Genomic DNA, 19584 nt, shown 5'->3' on the forward strand with positions numbered 1-19584 from the left:
CACTCAGGAATTAAGGGAATCTAGCCAACTGCACTTTTGGGTATAAGGACTCAAACATTTCCCCTGCATCACACATGCACGACTGCTAGATCAGTTCAGTTCAACATTTACTGAGCATTTTCCATTTCAGATACTGTGCTGATACAGGGGATATAAATAGGACTAAGATATAATCCTAATTATGAGAAAGCTCACAGTACAATAGAAGAGAAAGATTATTTCAATTCAAAGTGGTAAGTACAATGAAAGCATGGACCACAGAGAACAGGCACTTTGCCGACCTCAATATGGTACAAGCAATGAGGAAAAGATTCCTAGACGTAAAAGTACCCTGAACTTAGTCTTGAAGGATAAGCAAAAATTAATCTAGTAAAGACAGAGGGATTTCCAGACAGACAAAACAACTTGAACTAAGATCATAAGCTATAAAACAAGATGTAGGGCAGTAGATATTGACAATCTTAACCTGTGCTTCAAAAATAACTGGTGGGCCATAAAAACAAAACAATAGATGCCAGGACCCCACGCCAGTAAATTTTAAGTAAATCAGGGGTGAAACTATACATCTCTATTTTTAAAGCTCCCAACAAGGGATTCTGGTGCATAGTCAGGATGGTGAAACAGTACTGTAAAGAAATATAAGCAATCTGACAGTACTGGACTTGAATCGATGAGGAGGGGTAGATCGTGGGATAGAAATGTGGATACGAACTAGATAATGGTGGAACTGGCAGGCCATCCTAACTTAGCCTATACGTAAAGGGAGTCACTTTTAAACTGGGAAAACATGCTTAGATATGTATTTCAGATAAGCCATTTTGGAAGCACTGTGGAAGACAGAATCTAGTGGGACCAACTCCAAACAGGGAGAACATGTAGGAGGCAGAACAGCCCAGCCAAGACATGATGTACTAAGACAAAGGTAATAGGGATGAAAGAAAGTGATGCATGTAAAATATTTAGAAGGTAAAATTAGTGAGACTTGGTAACTAAATGGGCCACTAAGAAGGAGGAGTAAGGAAAGGTCAGGGATTATTCCTACGTGTCTCACTCAAATTAACTCGGTATAGGGCCGTCCCATTCAGTAAGATAGGGAATAAAAGAGAACAGCTGAGGGCAGATGAGGGGGATAAAGAGTTGATGAGTTCTATCTTGGACTTGAGTTTCAAGTCCCACTGCAACACTAACGTAGGAACACTCAGCAAGTATTACAACATGTGAAACTAAAACAAAGTAAAAAAGACAGAGCCTCTCATGCTGAATATAGCCTGCAGATGTGTGATTTGGCTCACGTGAGTTTAAGTTTTTTTTTCCCAAAGCCTTCTTCAAAAACCCAGAGATTTCACATAAAAACCTAGGTTTCACATCTGATCTGGCAGTACCGGGCACTCAGCATTAACCTGCTGGAGCTAAGGTCCAATTCCTGTTTAAATAGAGCACGCATCCCCTGTAATGTGTGTATAACTGCCACAACTACTTATAAATTCCAGCCCACTTCACTCATTCAGGTGAATGGACTGGCCCCTGCAGGCATTTCACTTTCTTAAAAAAAACTTTTTTATGACCCTGGTCTAAAATCCCTGTGCCTTGATCACACACAAAAAGTCAGGGCTAAAAATTAAACTTAGAATCAACATAGGCTGTAGTTAAAACTGCAAGAATGGTAGGGAGAAATAGACTAAATTCTAGGGCAAAACAATATCTAATCATGTAGATTTTTGCTTTATGATATTCCTGTCATCTTGGCCATTCAAATCTTGATTCAAAATCCACTTTCCCCATGTGTGTATATTTTAATCTCTTCAGCAACATTGTTAGTCCTTAATCACAAATGCTGAATTTTCTACTTATTCCCAGGTAGTTTTTTTTCTGAAACTAAAACAGCATCCTGTATATCTCATGCTCTGTAAATGCTAGCTGAATTAAATAAAGTAAGCCCCCAAAGACTGAGCATAAATTATGTCCTGGAACTTGAAGAAACAAGAGAGGAACCAGAAGAGGGTTAAAAATAGGGCCTAAGAGTGTAAAGGGATTACAGTTATTTGAGAAGGAAATTAGAATAACCTAAGAACTATTTAGCAGGTACTTGCAGCCCTTGTTAAACCTTAAGGCAGTGTAGATGGGACACACAAAGAGGAATCCAGTATGGTCCTAGACTTTGAGGAGCCTATCAAGCATTAGAGTTACATTGGGTTCTTTCCGAGGTGAGTTTTAATACATGAGAAAATGTAGCTTCCAGAATGATTCTCTAGCATAAGGAAGCTAGAGAAAAGAAACACAACTTAATACCAATACCTAATAGCAAAAAATTAAATCTGAATGAGAAAAAAATTAAAGAGGATAAATTTTTGGCAAAAAACTTATCTGCCCAATTATTTTTTAAATAGACATTTTAAAAGTTAAAATAACCTTTATAGGTAGCATACTATATGTACAAATTTATCTACTCTGATGTTCAATGAGTTTTTATAGGTAAAAGATGCTATAACAATGCTATAAAACCCAGAGATGAATAGAGCAAGCTTTGCAAAAGGCTACATGGCTACTGAATAGATAGATGACCACTTATTTAGCTATGAGAACAAAGAGAATAGTGTCAGTTCTCCTATCTGTGCTATTTATCTCCATAGACAATACACGAATATAATACAATGAATGGATGCTAGTCTATGAGTCATCAGACCAGTAAGGTGAAGAGAAATAAAGTTACTAATAAGATTTCAAGTAAACATAAAAGTTTTAAAGATCTAAGGAGTCAAAGGGAAAAAAGACAGGAGACTAGATGTTGAAACACACAGAAAGCCCTAGAATTCCTGAGAATAAAATCGTTTATTATTTATAATGAACTTTGCTCCCTCTGGTGGTCACAAGAGGTTTTACTACGTGTGAGTACAAATAAAGGAAGGTAGAGGGCGAACAGAAAGAAACTGCAGAAACTACTCAGATTAACTTTCATCTATTCATATATGTCAGACAAATAAACATTCGATTTACAAAGAACATTTTTGTAAAAGAAAGAATTTAGAGTTTAGTGTTATGGAGGTAGCAGTGCAGAATTACAAAAACAATCGCAAGTGGAAAGATACTTCTAGAAACGGGACTGAATGAATATATGATGTGTGGGGCAAGAAACTTCGTAAGTTTCATTTTAAACTCTTTCATACTGGTTGGATTTCTATTTCTATATGCCTATGTTATTTTCATTAAGGTATTATTTGCAGAATACCTGCATCTCTTTACAAGTTTACAATCAAAGAGTGTATTTCCCTTCTCATCCAGAGTAAAAGCCATAATCCTACTATAGAATATTCCACGTGCCCCATCCTACCTCGTTTCCTATTTCTCTGCCTCTCCCCACCTCACCTCGTTACCATATACCCATTTAGTCCCGGTTGTGGTTCCCAGAGCACAGCAGGCATGATCCCGTCTTAGTGACTTGCACTGGCTATTCCTTCTACAGGCAAGACTCTTCGTCCCCAGATAACTGCACGGCTCACTTTTTCACTTCTTCAAATCTACGATCAATGCCACCTTTTCAGTGAGCCTGAGCCTTCCTTGACCACCTTATTTAAAATTGTAACCTCATCTCCTGCACACCCTAACTTTCTCCCCTGCTTTCTCTCCACAGCATTCATCACCTTCTAACACACTATAATATTTACTTAATTACTTAGGTCTGCCCGACTGTAAGCTCCCTAAGAGCAGGGATGGTTCTCCTTTGTTCACTGCTGTATGCCCAGCCCCTAGAGTTATAACTTGCATGCAGTAGGTGCACAATTAATGAGTAGAATGAGCAAATGACTAATATCAATAATGTCGGGGGAGGCAATCAACCCTAAGCCTTGAGCGTCCCTACACATTCTCGTTCAGTATGCTAGCCTCTGACCACTCCTTACCTGGGCCATTTCTCAGGGTTTTGGGTACAGCAAGCCACCCTCTGGGATGAGGGAATGTCTTCCTAACCCCCCAACAAAGAGCTTCCACCTGCTATAAAAGTGGTGAATCCCCAAAGCTCAGAGTTCCTCCCTTGGAGCACAACCCATTGCATATATAGGAATCCATCTAGGCCCACCTGCGTCATCCCCGGGGGACTTGGGGGACACAAGAAACCAATGCAAATCAAATGAAGCTCATGCAATTTGCCATGCCATGAATAATAAAGTCCTTTGGCTCAGACCCAGGAGTCTTGTACCTCTGCCAGCATCTAAGGAACAGTAACAGGCTAACTTATTAGCTTGCAAGTAGGGTACAATCCTAGACATTTCACAGTTGTTTACAATGAATAAATAAATAAGTGGGGGAGAAGGGAAAGCCCATCTTTACAGTGGAATGCTAAGTAATAAATGCAGAAGAAATGATGGAGTTAGAAAATCATTAATGGATATAAAGGTAGTGGGTGAAATCCGATTAGGAAAAGGGTATTTATTTACATAGTCTCCAAGTATCTCCCCACAAATTACTCATTAATTACAAAGAGAAAATAGGAACTTTACAGTACAGAAATCTGGCAGACACCACCTTAGGCAAGTGATCAAAGCTAACATAACCAATATTGGGACAAATAGACATCATGTTTCTCTTGGTATAATGCACTGAGAGGGACACAGTTCTGTGGCATTTCTCCTGTAAATGCATAATCTGAATTTAATTATGAGGAAACATCAGGAAAACCTAAAATGAGGGATATTCTACAAAATAACTGGCCTATATTCTTCAAAATTAATGGTCAAGAAAAAAAAATAAGAAAGGCTGAGAAACTATTCCAGTTTAAAGGAAGCTAAAGAGACATGACAACTAAATGCAATGCATGATCCTAGATTGGAGGGCGGATCAGGATTTTTAAAAATAACTATGGAGGACATTTTTTAGATAAATACATTTGAACGTGGACTATGGATTTGACAATAATATTGAATCAATGGTAAAATTCCTGATTTTTAGAAAATAGAACCATTGTACACTGTTGGTGGGAATTAAAAATAGAACTTCCATATGATCAGCAATCTCACTTCTAGAAATGAAATCAGGATCTCAGAGATAGCTACACTCCCATGTAGCATTATTCACAATAGCCAAGATAATGGACACAAACTAAGTGTCCATCTTTGGGGGAATGGATAAATAAGATGTGCTACATACACACATACACACACACACACACACACACACACACACACAGGAATATTATTCAGGAATATTTCTTCAGAAAGAAGAAAATCCTGCTATTGGTGACCATATGGATGAACCGGGAGGGCATTATGCTAAGTGAAATAAACCAGACATGGGAAGACAAATATTATATGATTTCAATTGTATGTAGAATCTAAAAGAATTTAAAAAGTCAAACTCAGAAGCAGAAAGTAGAATGGTGTTTATCAGGGTGGGGCAGGGGAGGGGATGAGGTGACATTGGTCAAAGGGTACAAAGTTGCCGTTATGTATAATGAATAAATCTAGAGATCTAATGCACAGGCATAATGACTATAAGAATACTGTACTGAATACTAGAAACATGCTAAGAAAGTAATATCAGGTGCTCTCATCACAAAAAAAATGGTAACTGTGATGATACATTCATTAGCTTCATTACAGTAATAATTTCATTATGTATATGGGTATCAAATCATCATGTTGTACAGAGGGTGCCAAGAAAATATATACACATTTTAAGAAAGGAAAAAACTGTATTAAAATTACACTGATGGTAACCACTTTGAGCATCTCTTGTACTTGCAGAAGTCAAATGTGGCTTGTATTCATCTTTTGTTATCAGTATATATTGAATATTACAATTTTAATGCAGTTTTTTCCTTAAAATATGTATACATTTTTTTGACACCGTGTGTGTGAATGAAATGTCAGCTATAGAACAGAGAACAGTGTGGTTAAGAGTGAGGCCTCTGGACTCATATAAATATAGGTTCAAATCCCAGCACCATCACTTGTTAGCTGGCAAGATACTAAACCTCTCTCTGCCTAAATTTTCTCATTTTAAAAATGCAGACTACTGTTTTTAATGTTTAAGATTCTTGAGAAAATTTCAAAGGGCAACACATGTAAAGGATTTAGCACATTCAGCATTTGAGAGTTGTTACAAGACAATGAGCTGAATACCAAATCTGTCGAGACTGAGGTTATGATCTGCCCCATACCAGTCAAAAACAAGGAGAAAAAAAGTCAAAGGGGACCAGCTCAGGGTGTTTAAACTAAAAATTAAAAAGCAAGTAAAACATAAAATACTTCTTTACAACTAGATGATAATGTTAAAATGTTTTTAGAACAATGTGTTGAAGAATGATCTTTATTTGAAAGGGTCTTTGGTTCTGCTCAGTTTACTCAAGTTTATGTTCAATAGGTAAGATTTAGATGTTTTTACAAAGCATCCTTAATGCCTGTCTGGATTTCCATAAGGAAGAACTACCTAACCACATGGGCTCTGCAAGGATTTGTAAGAGTCATAGTTAATAGAATTTTATTTGGTGATTAAGGTATTGAAGGTAAGAAATCATAAATTCTGTCATCAGAAGTTATAAACTCAAATGCCTACGTAGGTCAGGCATTGGAACCAGTCGAGCATAAATCAATAGGGAAGAATTGAGACCACAGTGACTGGACCTGACAAGTAAGTAGTCACCTAAAGACATTCAAATTCGTTTTGTCTTTTTTTAAAAAAACATTGTGCCATATGTGTTCAGGCTGAGTTCAGCTCAGAGGGGCACCTGTTTTGACTGCGGAATTTAAGATTTTAAATTCTTAGGACTTTGATAATACATTGTTGCATGCAAACTTGATGTTTTATAAAAGACACTAATAAAATGGACTATTTCTGAGACTGAATACTCATGCACATAAAAAAAATCTCAGGAAATATTTCAATTACTTCGAAAAGGCAGTCACGTCATTGAAGATATCCTACGTTGCTTATCTCTTCCCACTTTGTATTCAATTAAGATACAATTTTATGTTATAATATATACTCTTTAAGGTTCCATGATTCATGGAACAAAATTCCTCCATACTGATAATAAATATGTACCCGTGAAGTAACTTAGTTATTTCCAAAAAAACATGGAAAATTGCTGAATTAATTCACCACTGAAAAGTTTGGCCTAAATATTTTTATTGAAAAGAAATGTATTCAATTTGTATTTTTGACATGGTACTGATCCAGCCTTTATCCCACTGAAACCCGTCAACCATAGTTTTAACATTAAAAAAACAAAAAAAAAACAGCAACCCCACCTTTATTAAATTCTTTCTAGATGTTCTCCAATAAGCATACTAGAAAAAGAGGGTACATTTAAGTGAATAATATCCAAAGCCCCCAAAGTCCAAAGTAATCTCTCCTTCCACTGGATTCCCTGGCACTTGGTTGTTATTGTTTCATACAATTATCACATTTAGTATGTTTTATCTTCTCTAATATATTTTAAACGACATAGAGGAAGAAACATGTATTATTTATTTTATCCTTATCAAGAAGCATTTTGCACAGAAGGTGCTTATTAAAAAAAAAAAAAAAGAGAAACCTACCATTTTTCAAAATCATGATCTCATGTTAAATGCTCAAATTCTGCACTAAGTTGAATTTTTACATGATTGAGATTATCGTTTTACTTTTTAAAATTCTCTACAGTTCAGAGATGGTCTCAGTATCAGTAGCTGGTTAATATTTAAGCAATAGTATTTTTAGATAGATAAATACGGCAGGAAGTTTATAATCTTTTGATGTGAGAAAATACAACTTTAAGAATGTTACTTAAGCCGAAGCTTAGATTTAAACCTTTACTTGAGAGAAAGATGATATGGTTTTGGAAAGTATTATTTATGATCATTAAGTCTTACCTGAGGATTCCAACCTGGGTCTAAGCTTTTAACTGCTGCAACATACTCCTGCATTGCTTGGCTCCGGCTTGAATTACCAAGTGCTTTCCATGCTTCCCTATAGTACAGAACATCCAACATGATGCATCATTAACTGTGTAAGTAACACTACCCACATATTCCTGTTTATTATTAAAAAAACAGACATACGCATTTTACTGGCTGGGAATGTACATATAATAAGCCATAGATGAGTAGTCCTCTCTTTTTGTGTTTACATTGGTCTACAGCAACACACACCTCATCACTCCACCTAAGGGGCCTTTTCAGTGTTTTTCTTGATCACCCTCCCCCATAAAATATTAAAAATCCAGATATATTACATACCTGTTGAACTTTGGAAGACCACAAACCATTGTAATGTCTAAGATTTTATAACTCCCCCAAACCCAACTTTCACCCCTTTTCAAAATGTCTGACCTACAAACCAATAAAAGTAGTTCCCATCTTATGAATTAACTGTGCTTATGGCATTTCAGTAATATGGAAACTAATCATCACACAAAACAATATTCCCTGAGAAAATGCTTCAAACTTGTTATTTAAGATGTGAGAAATACACCTTCCCCTTCTGCTGTTATCTCATCTGTAAGCTGCTAGCAGTGGTTCCTTAGGGCAGGGACCAAAGTGAGGGCAGGTGAGGACAGAATACTGATGAGTAAGAAGGTAGGGTCTTCTTGTGGTATAAATACCAAGAGTCATATTTTAGTACCAAGCCCCGTCTAGGTCATCCTTTTCTTTTCTGCAAGGCGCCGGGACAGGCTCCTTCTTGGTTTTTCCCTGCCAATTCTTTCTACTTCCAACCAGGAAAGAGATGCGCTGATCCACTGTAAAAGAGAACTCAGTCCCAGAGTGTTTTCTACTACCTTCTTGCTCCTATGATGAATATAGCATCTTACTGAGGATTTTTAAATTGATCTTTACTGAATCTCTTGAGAGTTCCTTGTATCCATCCTACACTTTATCCCTAAACATATCAACATATTATCAAAGTGAGGACACTTAACATTAACACTATTACAAAAATATATAGTCAACATTCAAATTTTCCTGATTTCCCAATATCCTCTATTGCTTCCTTCTCCCAGACCAGATGCCAATCGAGATTCAGTGTTGAGTTTCATATATGCTTAGCGTTGTTTCATATATGCTTAGCTTCTTCCATGATATTTATAAAACATCCCTCAATTTGGATTTGTCTGATTGTTTCCTCAACTACAGAGTGTTCATGCTAAAAACTACTACTCATGATTAGTATTAGGTTAAATATTTTGTCAAGAGTAATATAGGGGTGACATGACTTTTTACAATGCATCATGTCTGGGGGCACCTGTTATCATTTTATCTCATCATCAATGATAAGATTGAGAACTTGGTGAAAGCAGTAACTCCAGTTTTCTTCTTTGTAATTAATAAGTAAACTGTGGGTAGGACTGTGTAAGTATTGTACCCCAGTAGCTTTTCATTTAATGCTTTTAGCATGCAATGATGATTCTTACCTGCAATATTTTCATAATGGTTGTAAAACCTAAACTTTTTTAAATTGTCAAAAACAACGAAAAAACAGGCGACTATAGTGAAAAATAATGGTGAAGTTATGAAACTTCATAAATTACAACAGAAAACTCACAACAGAAGTTCCCTCAGGTATTCTCTACAATAGTAATAAAGTGCCAGAGGACTACTTGTTATCATCAGCAAAGAGAGCTTGTGCCAGAATGAAAATCAAAGCACCGCTTTATTCACTAAGAACGTCCTACACACACACACACAAGTCAGCTGAACAAAACAGTGTGCTTAATGCTATAACTGATTCACGTTCAGGTTCAAGCTCTGCATCTCCTTACAGCTTAGTAACAAGCAGTTCATCAACAGGCAACTTATCCAGGGGACCACATTTTGAGCAGCACTGCTCTAGAATGAAAAGTTAAAATCCATTTTTAGCACTTCTCTTTACAACCATATTTCATGTTTTTTAAACCTTACCCTCTATACATTTAATTCCAGGGCTGATGCTTCAAAGTCCTTCTTGCTATAATTAAGGTCCTCAACTATGTGCAATTTATCTTTTTTCACTTAGACAAGGTAAGGAACTAAGGCCTCATATGGTAAGAGGGAACTTTTGAATTAATTGGGGAGGGCATAATCTTTTTATGTATTCAGGAAAGAAGTCGACTCAGCATCTGATTTTCTTCCTTCTTCCCAAGAGGTTATGATAAGTACTTCTTCACGGTGGTGGGGTGGGGCAAGGAGCAGAAGAGCACGACAGATGAGGAGATAAAACTGGGGCGGGACAGAAGAGGAAGAAATGCGGGTTTACCCTGCTCTCCCCCTTTCTTATTCCCCTGGCCTTCTTCCAAAGATCCCTCCAGAGGAAGAAGAGGTGTCCTATGGGGCTGTATGTTAGGAAAGGAAAATCGCCAGCAGCAGTAGCTGTATGGTCCCTAAGAAGCTTTCTTATGTAAGGAATGTACGTCTGTTGTGAACTCCTTACATACCAACATCATGGCGTAAGAATCCTTTAGGAGACTTAGCTAAAAGCGGAATCCGCTTTTAATCTCTCTTTCAATTGCCTGCTCTTAGCAGTCTACAGCAGAGAGATTAATATAAAAATAATTCTTTAATCTGCTCACTACTCTAATTCTTAAATACCTAAACCATTTCCAACAACCTCATTAGGTTCCAAGAATTTCTTACCATTTTTGCTTTCCTTCAAAATCAAAGAAGCTTGGTTTAGCAGTATTGCAATTTCCAACTTTGACCTAAATGAAGGGGGAGAAATCAAGAATTTATTTTTCAAAGAAATGCCAGAGAAACTTTTTATTTTCAAAATTATTATGCATACTTAGTAACTACAGATTAGATAATATTTACATCTACATGGAATAAAAAATTTAACATTTTTTTGCAAAAGCAAACAAAAAAACAAACTGAATACAGGCTGCTTGGCTACTGCATAAAACAACTGTTATTTAACAATGTAATATATTAAAAAATATGGGTGACAAACAATTGCATTCCTAAGTTAATAAACAAATTATATACATGACAAATTACAACTATGGATTATACAATCCTTATTACCATTTATAATATAGAAGAATTTTGAAACATGTAATAAACAAGCTTGAAAGTAATTTATCAGAATTCATAATATTGCTTATTTATGTTGATTGTCATAACACTATAGCATTTTATCTCCCTCAGGATAAAACATACTATATTTAAAGTGTCCTATTATGAAACTAATCAATATAAATTCAGATGTTGAAAGCTGTGCAAAAAATTTTAAGGGTTTCCCAACAATACAAATTCTATCTTTAATTTTCTCTTGCTTATGGTCAATACTTATTTTTAATCCAGTTAAAATATACAATAATTACCTTCATTGTGAATAAGCATAAATGAAATTCATACAGGTACAGAATTCACTATACAGTCCCTGATTCCCACTGCTAAAATCTCCCTTTCCGATGAACTCTCATAGCACTTACTCTGTATGATACAGATACAATCTGTGACATCACTTTTCACGTTTTGTGTTAGCAAGTTTTGTGTCAAGTCTCATCTTTCTATTAGAACACAGCTTCTAAGAAACCGTTCTTAATCATTGCAACTGATATAGTGCCTAATTAAGGTAGTAAAAAATGTTTGTTGAATATAGAATGAATATGTTAGACATGCGTTCAACAAAACACCTGCTTTCCCTAATGGTAAATACCCCAATCTGACCCCAATCTACGTTTTGGGGACCTTCCCACTGCCTCCTATTATTGTTTTACACTTGAATTTTGCTACAATCAAGCTGATGGTCTACTCACTGCCTTAGGGATTCCTATTCTGAGTTTTGCTCAGTGTTATTCCCCTCACCTGAAATGCCTTCTCTTCTACCCTCAGCTTTTCAAAATGCTACACCTCCTACTCAAGGTACTGATTCTGAGAACCCTTTCAGGCCACAATGATCGCATCCATTTCTGAAATCATAATGATTACCCTCTGTAACATTTGCTTAGCAATGAATCACAATTAATCTGATGGGTATTAAAAGGTACACTTCCACAGGAGCAACCCTGCTGTGAAAGGACATGGGGGAGAGTGAGAGAGCAGGAGCTGCATTTGCTGAACAAAAGCTTCACCTATGTTATGTCAAATGAGCCACACAAGAATCCTGTTAGGTTTCTCACGACGAATTCCTCTTATAAACGAGTATAGAGAAGCTGAGGAGGGTTGTCACAGTTCACACGTTAGTAAATCCTAATCAGTAGTCAGGATTTGAATGCAGGACTGTTTGCCTCCAAAGTCCAATATTCCTTTACTATAACATTCACCTTTACGTATTATACAGAATCGAGGCTTCACTTCTGGCATCTCCACAGTCACCTGAACTATTGCAGGGATAGAAATATGAAATGAGATTAACTATCAGACATCATAAAAATAGCAGGTATTACTATTTTTTTTTTTTTCATAATATCATGTTTGGTTTTTTTTTTTTTTTAGGGGAACAGGACTTTATTGGGGAACAATGGTCAAATTGTTGTCCTTTCAGTCTTAGTTGTGGGGGGTTCTGTTCAGCTTCAAGTTGTTGTTCTTTCAGTCTTAGTTGTGGAGGGCGCAGCTCAGCTCCAGGTCCAGTTGCCGTTGCTAGTTGCAGGGGGCGCAGCCCACCATCCCTTGCGGGAGTCGAACCGGCAACCTTGTGGTTGAGAGGACAGGCTCCAACCAACTGAGCCATCCGGGAGCTCAGCGGCAGCTCAGCTCAAGGTGCCGTGTTCAATTTTAGTTGCAGGGGGCGCTGCCCACCATCCCTTGCGGGACTCAAGGAATTGAACTGGCAACCTTGTGGTTGAGAGCCCGCGCTCCAACCAACAACTGAGCCATCCGGGAGGCAGCTCAGCTCAAGGTGCCGTGTTCAATCTTAGTTGCAGGGGGCAGAGCCCACCATCCCTTGCGGGACTCGAGGAATTGAACTGGCAACCTTGTGGTTGAGAGCCCACTGGCCCATGTGGGAATCGAACCGGCAGCCTTCGGAGTTAGGAGCACGGAGCTCTAACCGCCTGAGCCACCGGGCCGGCCCCCTATTTTTGTTTTTTAACCAGACATCAGCAAGTGGCAGAAACAAATACCAATATCTAGTCTCCATTTCTGCTACAGTAATAGAATTCTCAGCCAAATATATGGTCATCCAGCTGATGAACCTTCTGCCCAGGCTCAGGGGATTGAATGTGTGGGAAAGTGATATAAATATCTTTCTTTCCCTTTGCCTATGCGTGTGGAAATGGTGAGCCATCTCTGGCCATGGAAAGAGATCTTAGGGCAGCAGTTCTCAAACTTTTTGTTTTTATGATCCCTTTATACTCGTAGTAAATGCGATCCCAACGAATTTTTGTTTATGTGGGTCATATCTATTGATAGTTACCATGTTAGAAATTAAAACAATTTAAAATATGTATTAATTCATTTAAAAATAATAAACTCATTACATGTTAACATAAATAACAAAATTTTATGAAAAACAACTATATAGTGTAAAGCAGAAAAGAAATTTAGTGAAAAAAGTGATGTTGTTTTACATTTTGCAAATCTTTTAACATCTGCCTTAATATATTCTCACATCTACTTCTGCATTCAATCTATTGCATCATGTTGCTTTGGTTGAAACTATATGAAGAAAATTCAGCTTCACACGGATACACTATAGAAAAGAAAGAAGTATTATAGTAGCATTTTCAGATAATTTTGGATATTTTTCTTTGGTACCACACCAAAACTCAACAAGTGGTAGTTTCTTTAAGGTCAGTTGCAATTGGAATCTAAAATCATATCAATGAACTTTTCATGCTGTTACATTAAAATCCATTGGTCTGATTTCCACTTTGAATGGATCTTTTACCCACACATAATTTGTAACATCATTCCATGCAATATTTGGAAAATATGGTTCACTGAACTATGCAGACCTTCCAAATGTTGACAGTAGCAAAAGTTTACAATCATTAAAATCACCACTAATCTCATCAAAAAAGTGTTTAAGTATTAGGATGCTGTCAATCTCATATAGCAGGTAGATTTTCCAAACTTCTAATTTTCACTTGAAGGTTCAAATGTTACCATTGGCAACAAATTCCATCAGTTGTTTTCCTTAAAGTGATAGGCTCACTTCATCCATTTTCAAGAAACTGTCTGCCAAATACTCAAATCCAAACAAGCAGTTTATCTGTGAGTTGTTCTATTAAGTAAAAATGATGTTTAATAAAAGTGGATAGTTTAGCTGGCAACTCAAAAATTACACAGTGCTTTTCCTCAAAATACCCAATATAATTCAGTGTGTCGCAGAAGTACTTTGTGTGTACCCCCCATTTCATCATATACAATATTAAAAAGACTTGAACTCAAGAGTTAATATTTAATAAAAATCATTAATTTTTACTGCTTCATCAAAGACATTTTTAAGTGAAACTGGCTTTTTTTTTTTTAAACTCTGAGGACACGGTGGTAAAGAAATATGACTACTAGTACAGTTTACTGTCAGTGCCTGGAATCATTTGTATCAGCAGTTTTATCCCCCATACAGCATAGAAAAAGGCAAATACTATTTTGGCATTATTTTGAAAACAGTTTGACCTGACAGATCCCTTGAGAAAGTCTCAGGCATTCTCTGGGATCCCTAGACCATAATTTGAGAACTGCTGCTTTTAGGGAATGGCTGAGCTACAAGATAGAAAAAGAAAGCCCCTGGATGAGCTCATGAAGCAGAACCACACTACCAGCCATAGTCACCTACCTCCAGACCATTATGTAAGCTGAAAATAAACATTCAGCAGCTGACTCTGTATCCCAAATGACACAGAAGCTTTTGTATTCCCAAATTCAAAGAATAGTTCTGGATCCAGAAAAGATTGAGAAAATAAAACTACAGGATTTTAGGACATCATGAGCAAGTTTGCAAATCATTAATGAATCATAAGCTATAAAGTAGCGCTATAAAATGTACCACTTTAACATAGCATCTAAATTATGTTCTCTCTCTCTCTCTCTCTCTCTCTCTCTCTCTCTCTCTCTCTCTCTCTCTCTCTCTCGGATGAGTGAAGCAATGATGACCAAAGACCTTGATAAACATATGGTTAAATCTAAATAAATATTTATGGCAAAAAGCAATAATTACTACTTTTAGGGTAAAAAATAAATAAATAAATTATGTTCTGATATACATGTGATATATCCAGTGACCTTCAAACAGAATATTTCAACAAAGGTTGCCAATGGCAAATGCCAGTGAATCAAGTGTACCCAGGTTAAAACCCAGGAGGACATGCTAAATAGCCTCATTTGTCCTATGCTAAAGGCTCCTATTAAATGAAGCCAACTGGAGTTTGAAATTTTCATTGATAGTTTTCACAGGGGTCAGTTATCTTTTGCTGAGAGATTGTAGGTTAATGCTCAGAGGACAAAATAAAAAATGTTTTTTAATTGGTGTGATAGCTTTGAAACTTCAGTAAAATGATTATGGATCACTAAAAGAGCTATTATATTAGGTAAGTTTAGGGCTCTGCCTAAGGAAAAAAAAAATTGTATCTCAGCTTACTTGTACCATCTTCCTGCTGACAACCTTATCTCATCCAGCTACAAAAATTACGTTGGACTTTCAACTTTACTATTCTATCAAAGATGCTATTTTTGACACAGTTTCAGAATTCTGTTAAAAAAAATAGTTAGAAGAGATTGATGAAAACTGTACCCCAATGTCATATGTAAATAAGCATAATCTTATTCTCTAATAATGAAGAATTTTATTTTCCAGATACAGAATATCTCTAAACACTCTAATGTCAAGTTCTTGAAAAGGTGAGGGACACACCTCTTCCAGACTATCTGGATGAAGTGAGTGTACTTGAAACATAATGATTGCCAGCTGACAGGTGATTCTAATTCACTGATGACTTGGAAATCAGATGCTTAATAAAGATGATACTAATATCAATAAATAAAGGTATGTCCTAGAAAGAAAAAGAATTTTCTATAGGTAACTTGGAGAAAATTAGTCTTATACTGCCCAGAAAATCATCAGTCAGACATGTAACAAGTCCTAGCACAATGCTCAATGAATTCTTGTTAAATAATCAGACGTCTCACTTTAATGTCATTTAATGTGAATGACTGAAGAGAAAATAGATATCCAGAACTTTTGCAAGAAAGCAAATTCCAAGGCCAATTAAGGGACAATTTACATTCAAAACTATGATTTATACCATCTGTACCGAAATTATATCTCTCAGGTCACTTTAACTGATATTCATAATTGACATTCATCAATCTTCAAAAGAAGATTCATCTCTACTCAGCATATTCAGTTTAGAAATACAGAGGGACACCACAACTTTTTTTTTTTTTTTTTTAAGAATACAGGGGGAAATAGATATCAAAAAGCAAAACAAGAGTTTTTAAAAAATTAATAAAATTAAACAGGCTATTATTCAGCACTTCATTGCTTCCAGTGCTCCAAAGAGCTGGAGTTTTCCTGAACTGTTACTTAACTTTGTCAACAATTTTTCAGTGTTTAAATCTAGATTCAAATCACTTTGTAAGTCTCTTCAAGGCAGATTATCATGATGCTTTTGCTTCTCTGCATTCCCTGTAGGCATAACACCCAAGTGTTTTGCACATAAAAGATGCTGAACAAGTATTTGTTGATGATAAAGCAATTAATTTTCCTTCTGGTACCTAACCCAATGATTCTTTAAAGGAAAAATTAAACACATCTTACATGACATTATTATTTTTATTTCCATATTTCCAGGTAAAGTTCAGGGCCTTGTCAGAGTCAAGGAGCTACAAGCTAGTTCTAATTCTTACTATCGGTATGACCCTAGGCAATTCATCTACTCTCTTTGGGCATCCCTTTCCTTTTCTGTAAAAGAAGGGCATTATTTCATCTGGTGTTTACTAGCTCTAAAATGTTTATCATTGTATCTAACAGACAGAAGCACATTCAGCCAAAACATAAATCTAAGATAATTAGGGTTAAAAAAAAAATCACAATAATAAAAGTAGTAATACTTTATTTTGTATCATATCACCCTTTTAATTATAATCACATCATTCTCTTGGATCTCAAAACATTTTTTTAACATTACGATATTTACGCCCCTAGAGCCCTTTGGCAAGAGTGAATGACAAATCTTATTTTATCCTAAATTTGTAAAGGTTCTAAAGCTGGTGAAAGCGTTAAGTACAAGGTCACTTGCGCAAGTCAGAGAAGACAGAAAAACTGTCATTCAGTGTCCAGGTAAACATCATGACTAGGATAGCAGACTGGTCTTTTCCAAGTCCAGAATGATGCTAATTCTTAGGGGCTAATTAAAACAAAACAGCGGGCGCGCGCGCGCGCGCACGCACACACACACACACACACACACACACACACACACACAACCATTAACCAAGCATGTTTACAATTAGTTTCTGTTGAAAAGGCCTCCTGTCGCTCTCCCCATCCACCCCTTCCCTGCGACTTTACCTGCTTGTACCTGGCATACAGGTACAAAAGCTGCTCCCTGCTGGCCACGTGAATCAGGCTTTGGAGGTGGGCTGCAGCCTTCTCAAACTGCTCTGTCAATCTCTTGGACGCCTCGGTCTCGGGGCTCTGGAGGGAATCCACATCACAGGAGTCGTCCCCAGAACTCATCTCTCCGCTGCTGTCACCCGTGGTGGCCCCAGCGGACAGGAATGAAGAGGCCATATGCCCTTATCCGATCCGTCAATGTGTCCGCTCTGTCTTCTACAGATGGGGGGTGTAACACCGGCTTGGGGGCCGGCCAGACCAGTCTGGGTCCTGAACCCGAGCTGGCGTCTGTCCCCAGCTCACTTACTCCGCGCTCCCTCACCTAACTCTGCCTCCTTCCTCCTTCTCCCTGGGCGTGCAGGGCAGATTCTGCTACGCTCTCCCGCTCTCCCCCGTTGACCTGCCTGATCCGGGTTCCGGGGGCTCACTGTGCGCTCGGGGTCGTCCGAGAACCCTCCAACCGCGAACGGGTCTGGGAGTCCTGGAGAGGGGCGGTGGGCGGCAGGGGCGGGGCGACGGGAGCGCGCGCGGCGTGCGCGCACGAGCACGCGCCCGGCTGCGCGCTGCGGTGGTGGGGATGGCGAGCGCGGCCCTACGTTAGGCGCCGTCCTCAGAGGAGAGTTCGTAGGTCTGCGCTGGTGGCGCTCTGCATGGAGAGACTGTTCTGCCGTTGGGGGTGTCCGTTAATCGTTTATTTTGAAATCACGAGTCACAACTCCGGAACCCCTTGTCGGGATAGGCCACCGGGAGTGGGGGAAGGAGGCCTTCGATTTGATAGTGTAGCGGTAGGAGCGGAGTCCCGGAAACACGAAGCTGAGGAGGAAGGTTCCGCCCGAGCCCACGCCTCCCGAATTGTGTGTCCCAGGCCCCCCCAGAAAGGTCTCAGAACCCTGCATCTGTTGTTCGAGAGTGTCTCGAGGCATATGTAATGGCATCTATCACTATGAAATGAAGTCACGATAGTCAAACTGCTAGATTAAAATCAAGTAGGTTGAGTTATGAGGAAATAGTTCTGTGCTTGTTTTAACTAGCCTGGAAACGGAAACTTAGGAATTTTTTAGTCCTGTGTCAATGTCTGGATATACATCAAACCTCCAGGTAACCCTCTGATTACCCCCCAAGCACTAAGGAATGAAGATTCACTTAGCAGACCACCTGACATCCTTTTTCCAGATCAGTCCTCTGCAGGATTACCATCTCAGACCAACCCGGAGGCTGCGAATACAAGATTGATTCGTACCAAGAATGTACTTTTTACTGTTAAGAACCCTTCGCTTTTCTTTCTTATTCACCAGTTTCACTTCCGGTTACAGACCTTAAGACTCTTGAATAAATCTTTATCACTTATTTCTAGTCAAAGCCTCCTGATTTTATTTACGCTCAGCCTACAGACTCTTACTTGAATAATGAATGAAAAATGGGGAGAGAGATGCCTTCACTGCCCAAACTGTGTGATTGATGGGTATAGTCAGTCCTCTCCATGACTTGCTTTGCATGCCTGCGGACCCCACCCCCATCTCTCAGGGTTTTATGCGACACCAGCCCCCAGCCCTGAGCACATTCCGCCAAGTTCAGTCTTGGACAATGTGCTTTGCAGACACTGTAAAGTGAAACCAAAAAGTAGGACATAGTTTTGCCCTAAGGGAACTTAAAAAAACTATACAAAAACTATTACATGATTGTAATAGTTAACATTAACTGAGTAGGTATTATGTCCTAAGTGTTTTTTTTTAAGAAAAACACTATATTTCTTTAATACTCAAAACACTGTTAATAGGCACCATCAGAATGGTACAAAGAATGTGTTCTAAAGAATGGTTATTGACCTTTTGGGGTTAGGCTTGAGATAGGTGGGCAGGGGAAAAGGGTAGGTGTTATGTGAGGACAATGAGAACAGTCAGGAAGCTGAGGAAGATTGGATCAGACTTCAACAAACATTCCTTGAGAATTATCAAAAGGTCATTAAAAAAAAACAGAAATAAAAGTCATGAATCATTTAAGCAGTAATTAGGAAAAGTTTATTGTGCACACACTGAAAAGACAGTCTGTAAACCTGGAGCACTCAAACCGAAAAATGGAATGAAGTTCAGAGGCATATTGTTATAAAGCAGCATATATAGTGTGGAAGCGGTGACTATT

At 37.9% G+C, this 19584-nt stretch overlaps 1 protein-coding gene across 1 annotated transcript in view; it reads right to left on the reverse strand.

Moving 5' to 3' along the window:
* The window catches only part of ACBD6 (acyl-CoA binding domain containing 6), a 142345-nt gene extending 124119 nt beyond the window's left edge, over nucleotides 1-18226 (reverse strand). Inside the window, exons 1-3 of the mRNA XM_019733268.3 lie at nucleotides 17401-18226; nucleotides 10581-10645; nucleotides 7845-7941 (exon numbers count right to left, since the gene is read on the reverse strand). Coding sequence (XP_019588827.2) covers nucleotides 7845-7941; nucleotides 10581-10645; nucleotides 17401-17622 — 384 coding nt within the window. The 5' untranslated portion in view covers nucleotides 17623-18226. The remainder of the gene's footprint in view (nucleotides 1-7844; nucleotides 7942-10580; nucleotides 10646-17400) is intronic.
* Between the last annotated feature and the right edge of the window lie 1358 nt (nucleotides 18227-19584).

This window comes from Rhinolophus sinicus, chromosome 11, assembly GCF_057876585.1.
Source record: "Rhinolophus sinicus isolate RSI-liver-muscle chromosome 11, RSI-T2T, whole genome shotgun sequence".
Taxonomy (NCBI): domain Eukaryota; kingdom Metazoa; phylum Chordata; class Mammalia; order Chiroptera; family Rhinolophidae; genus Rhinolophus; species Rhinolophus sinicus.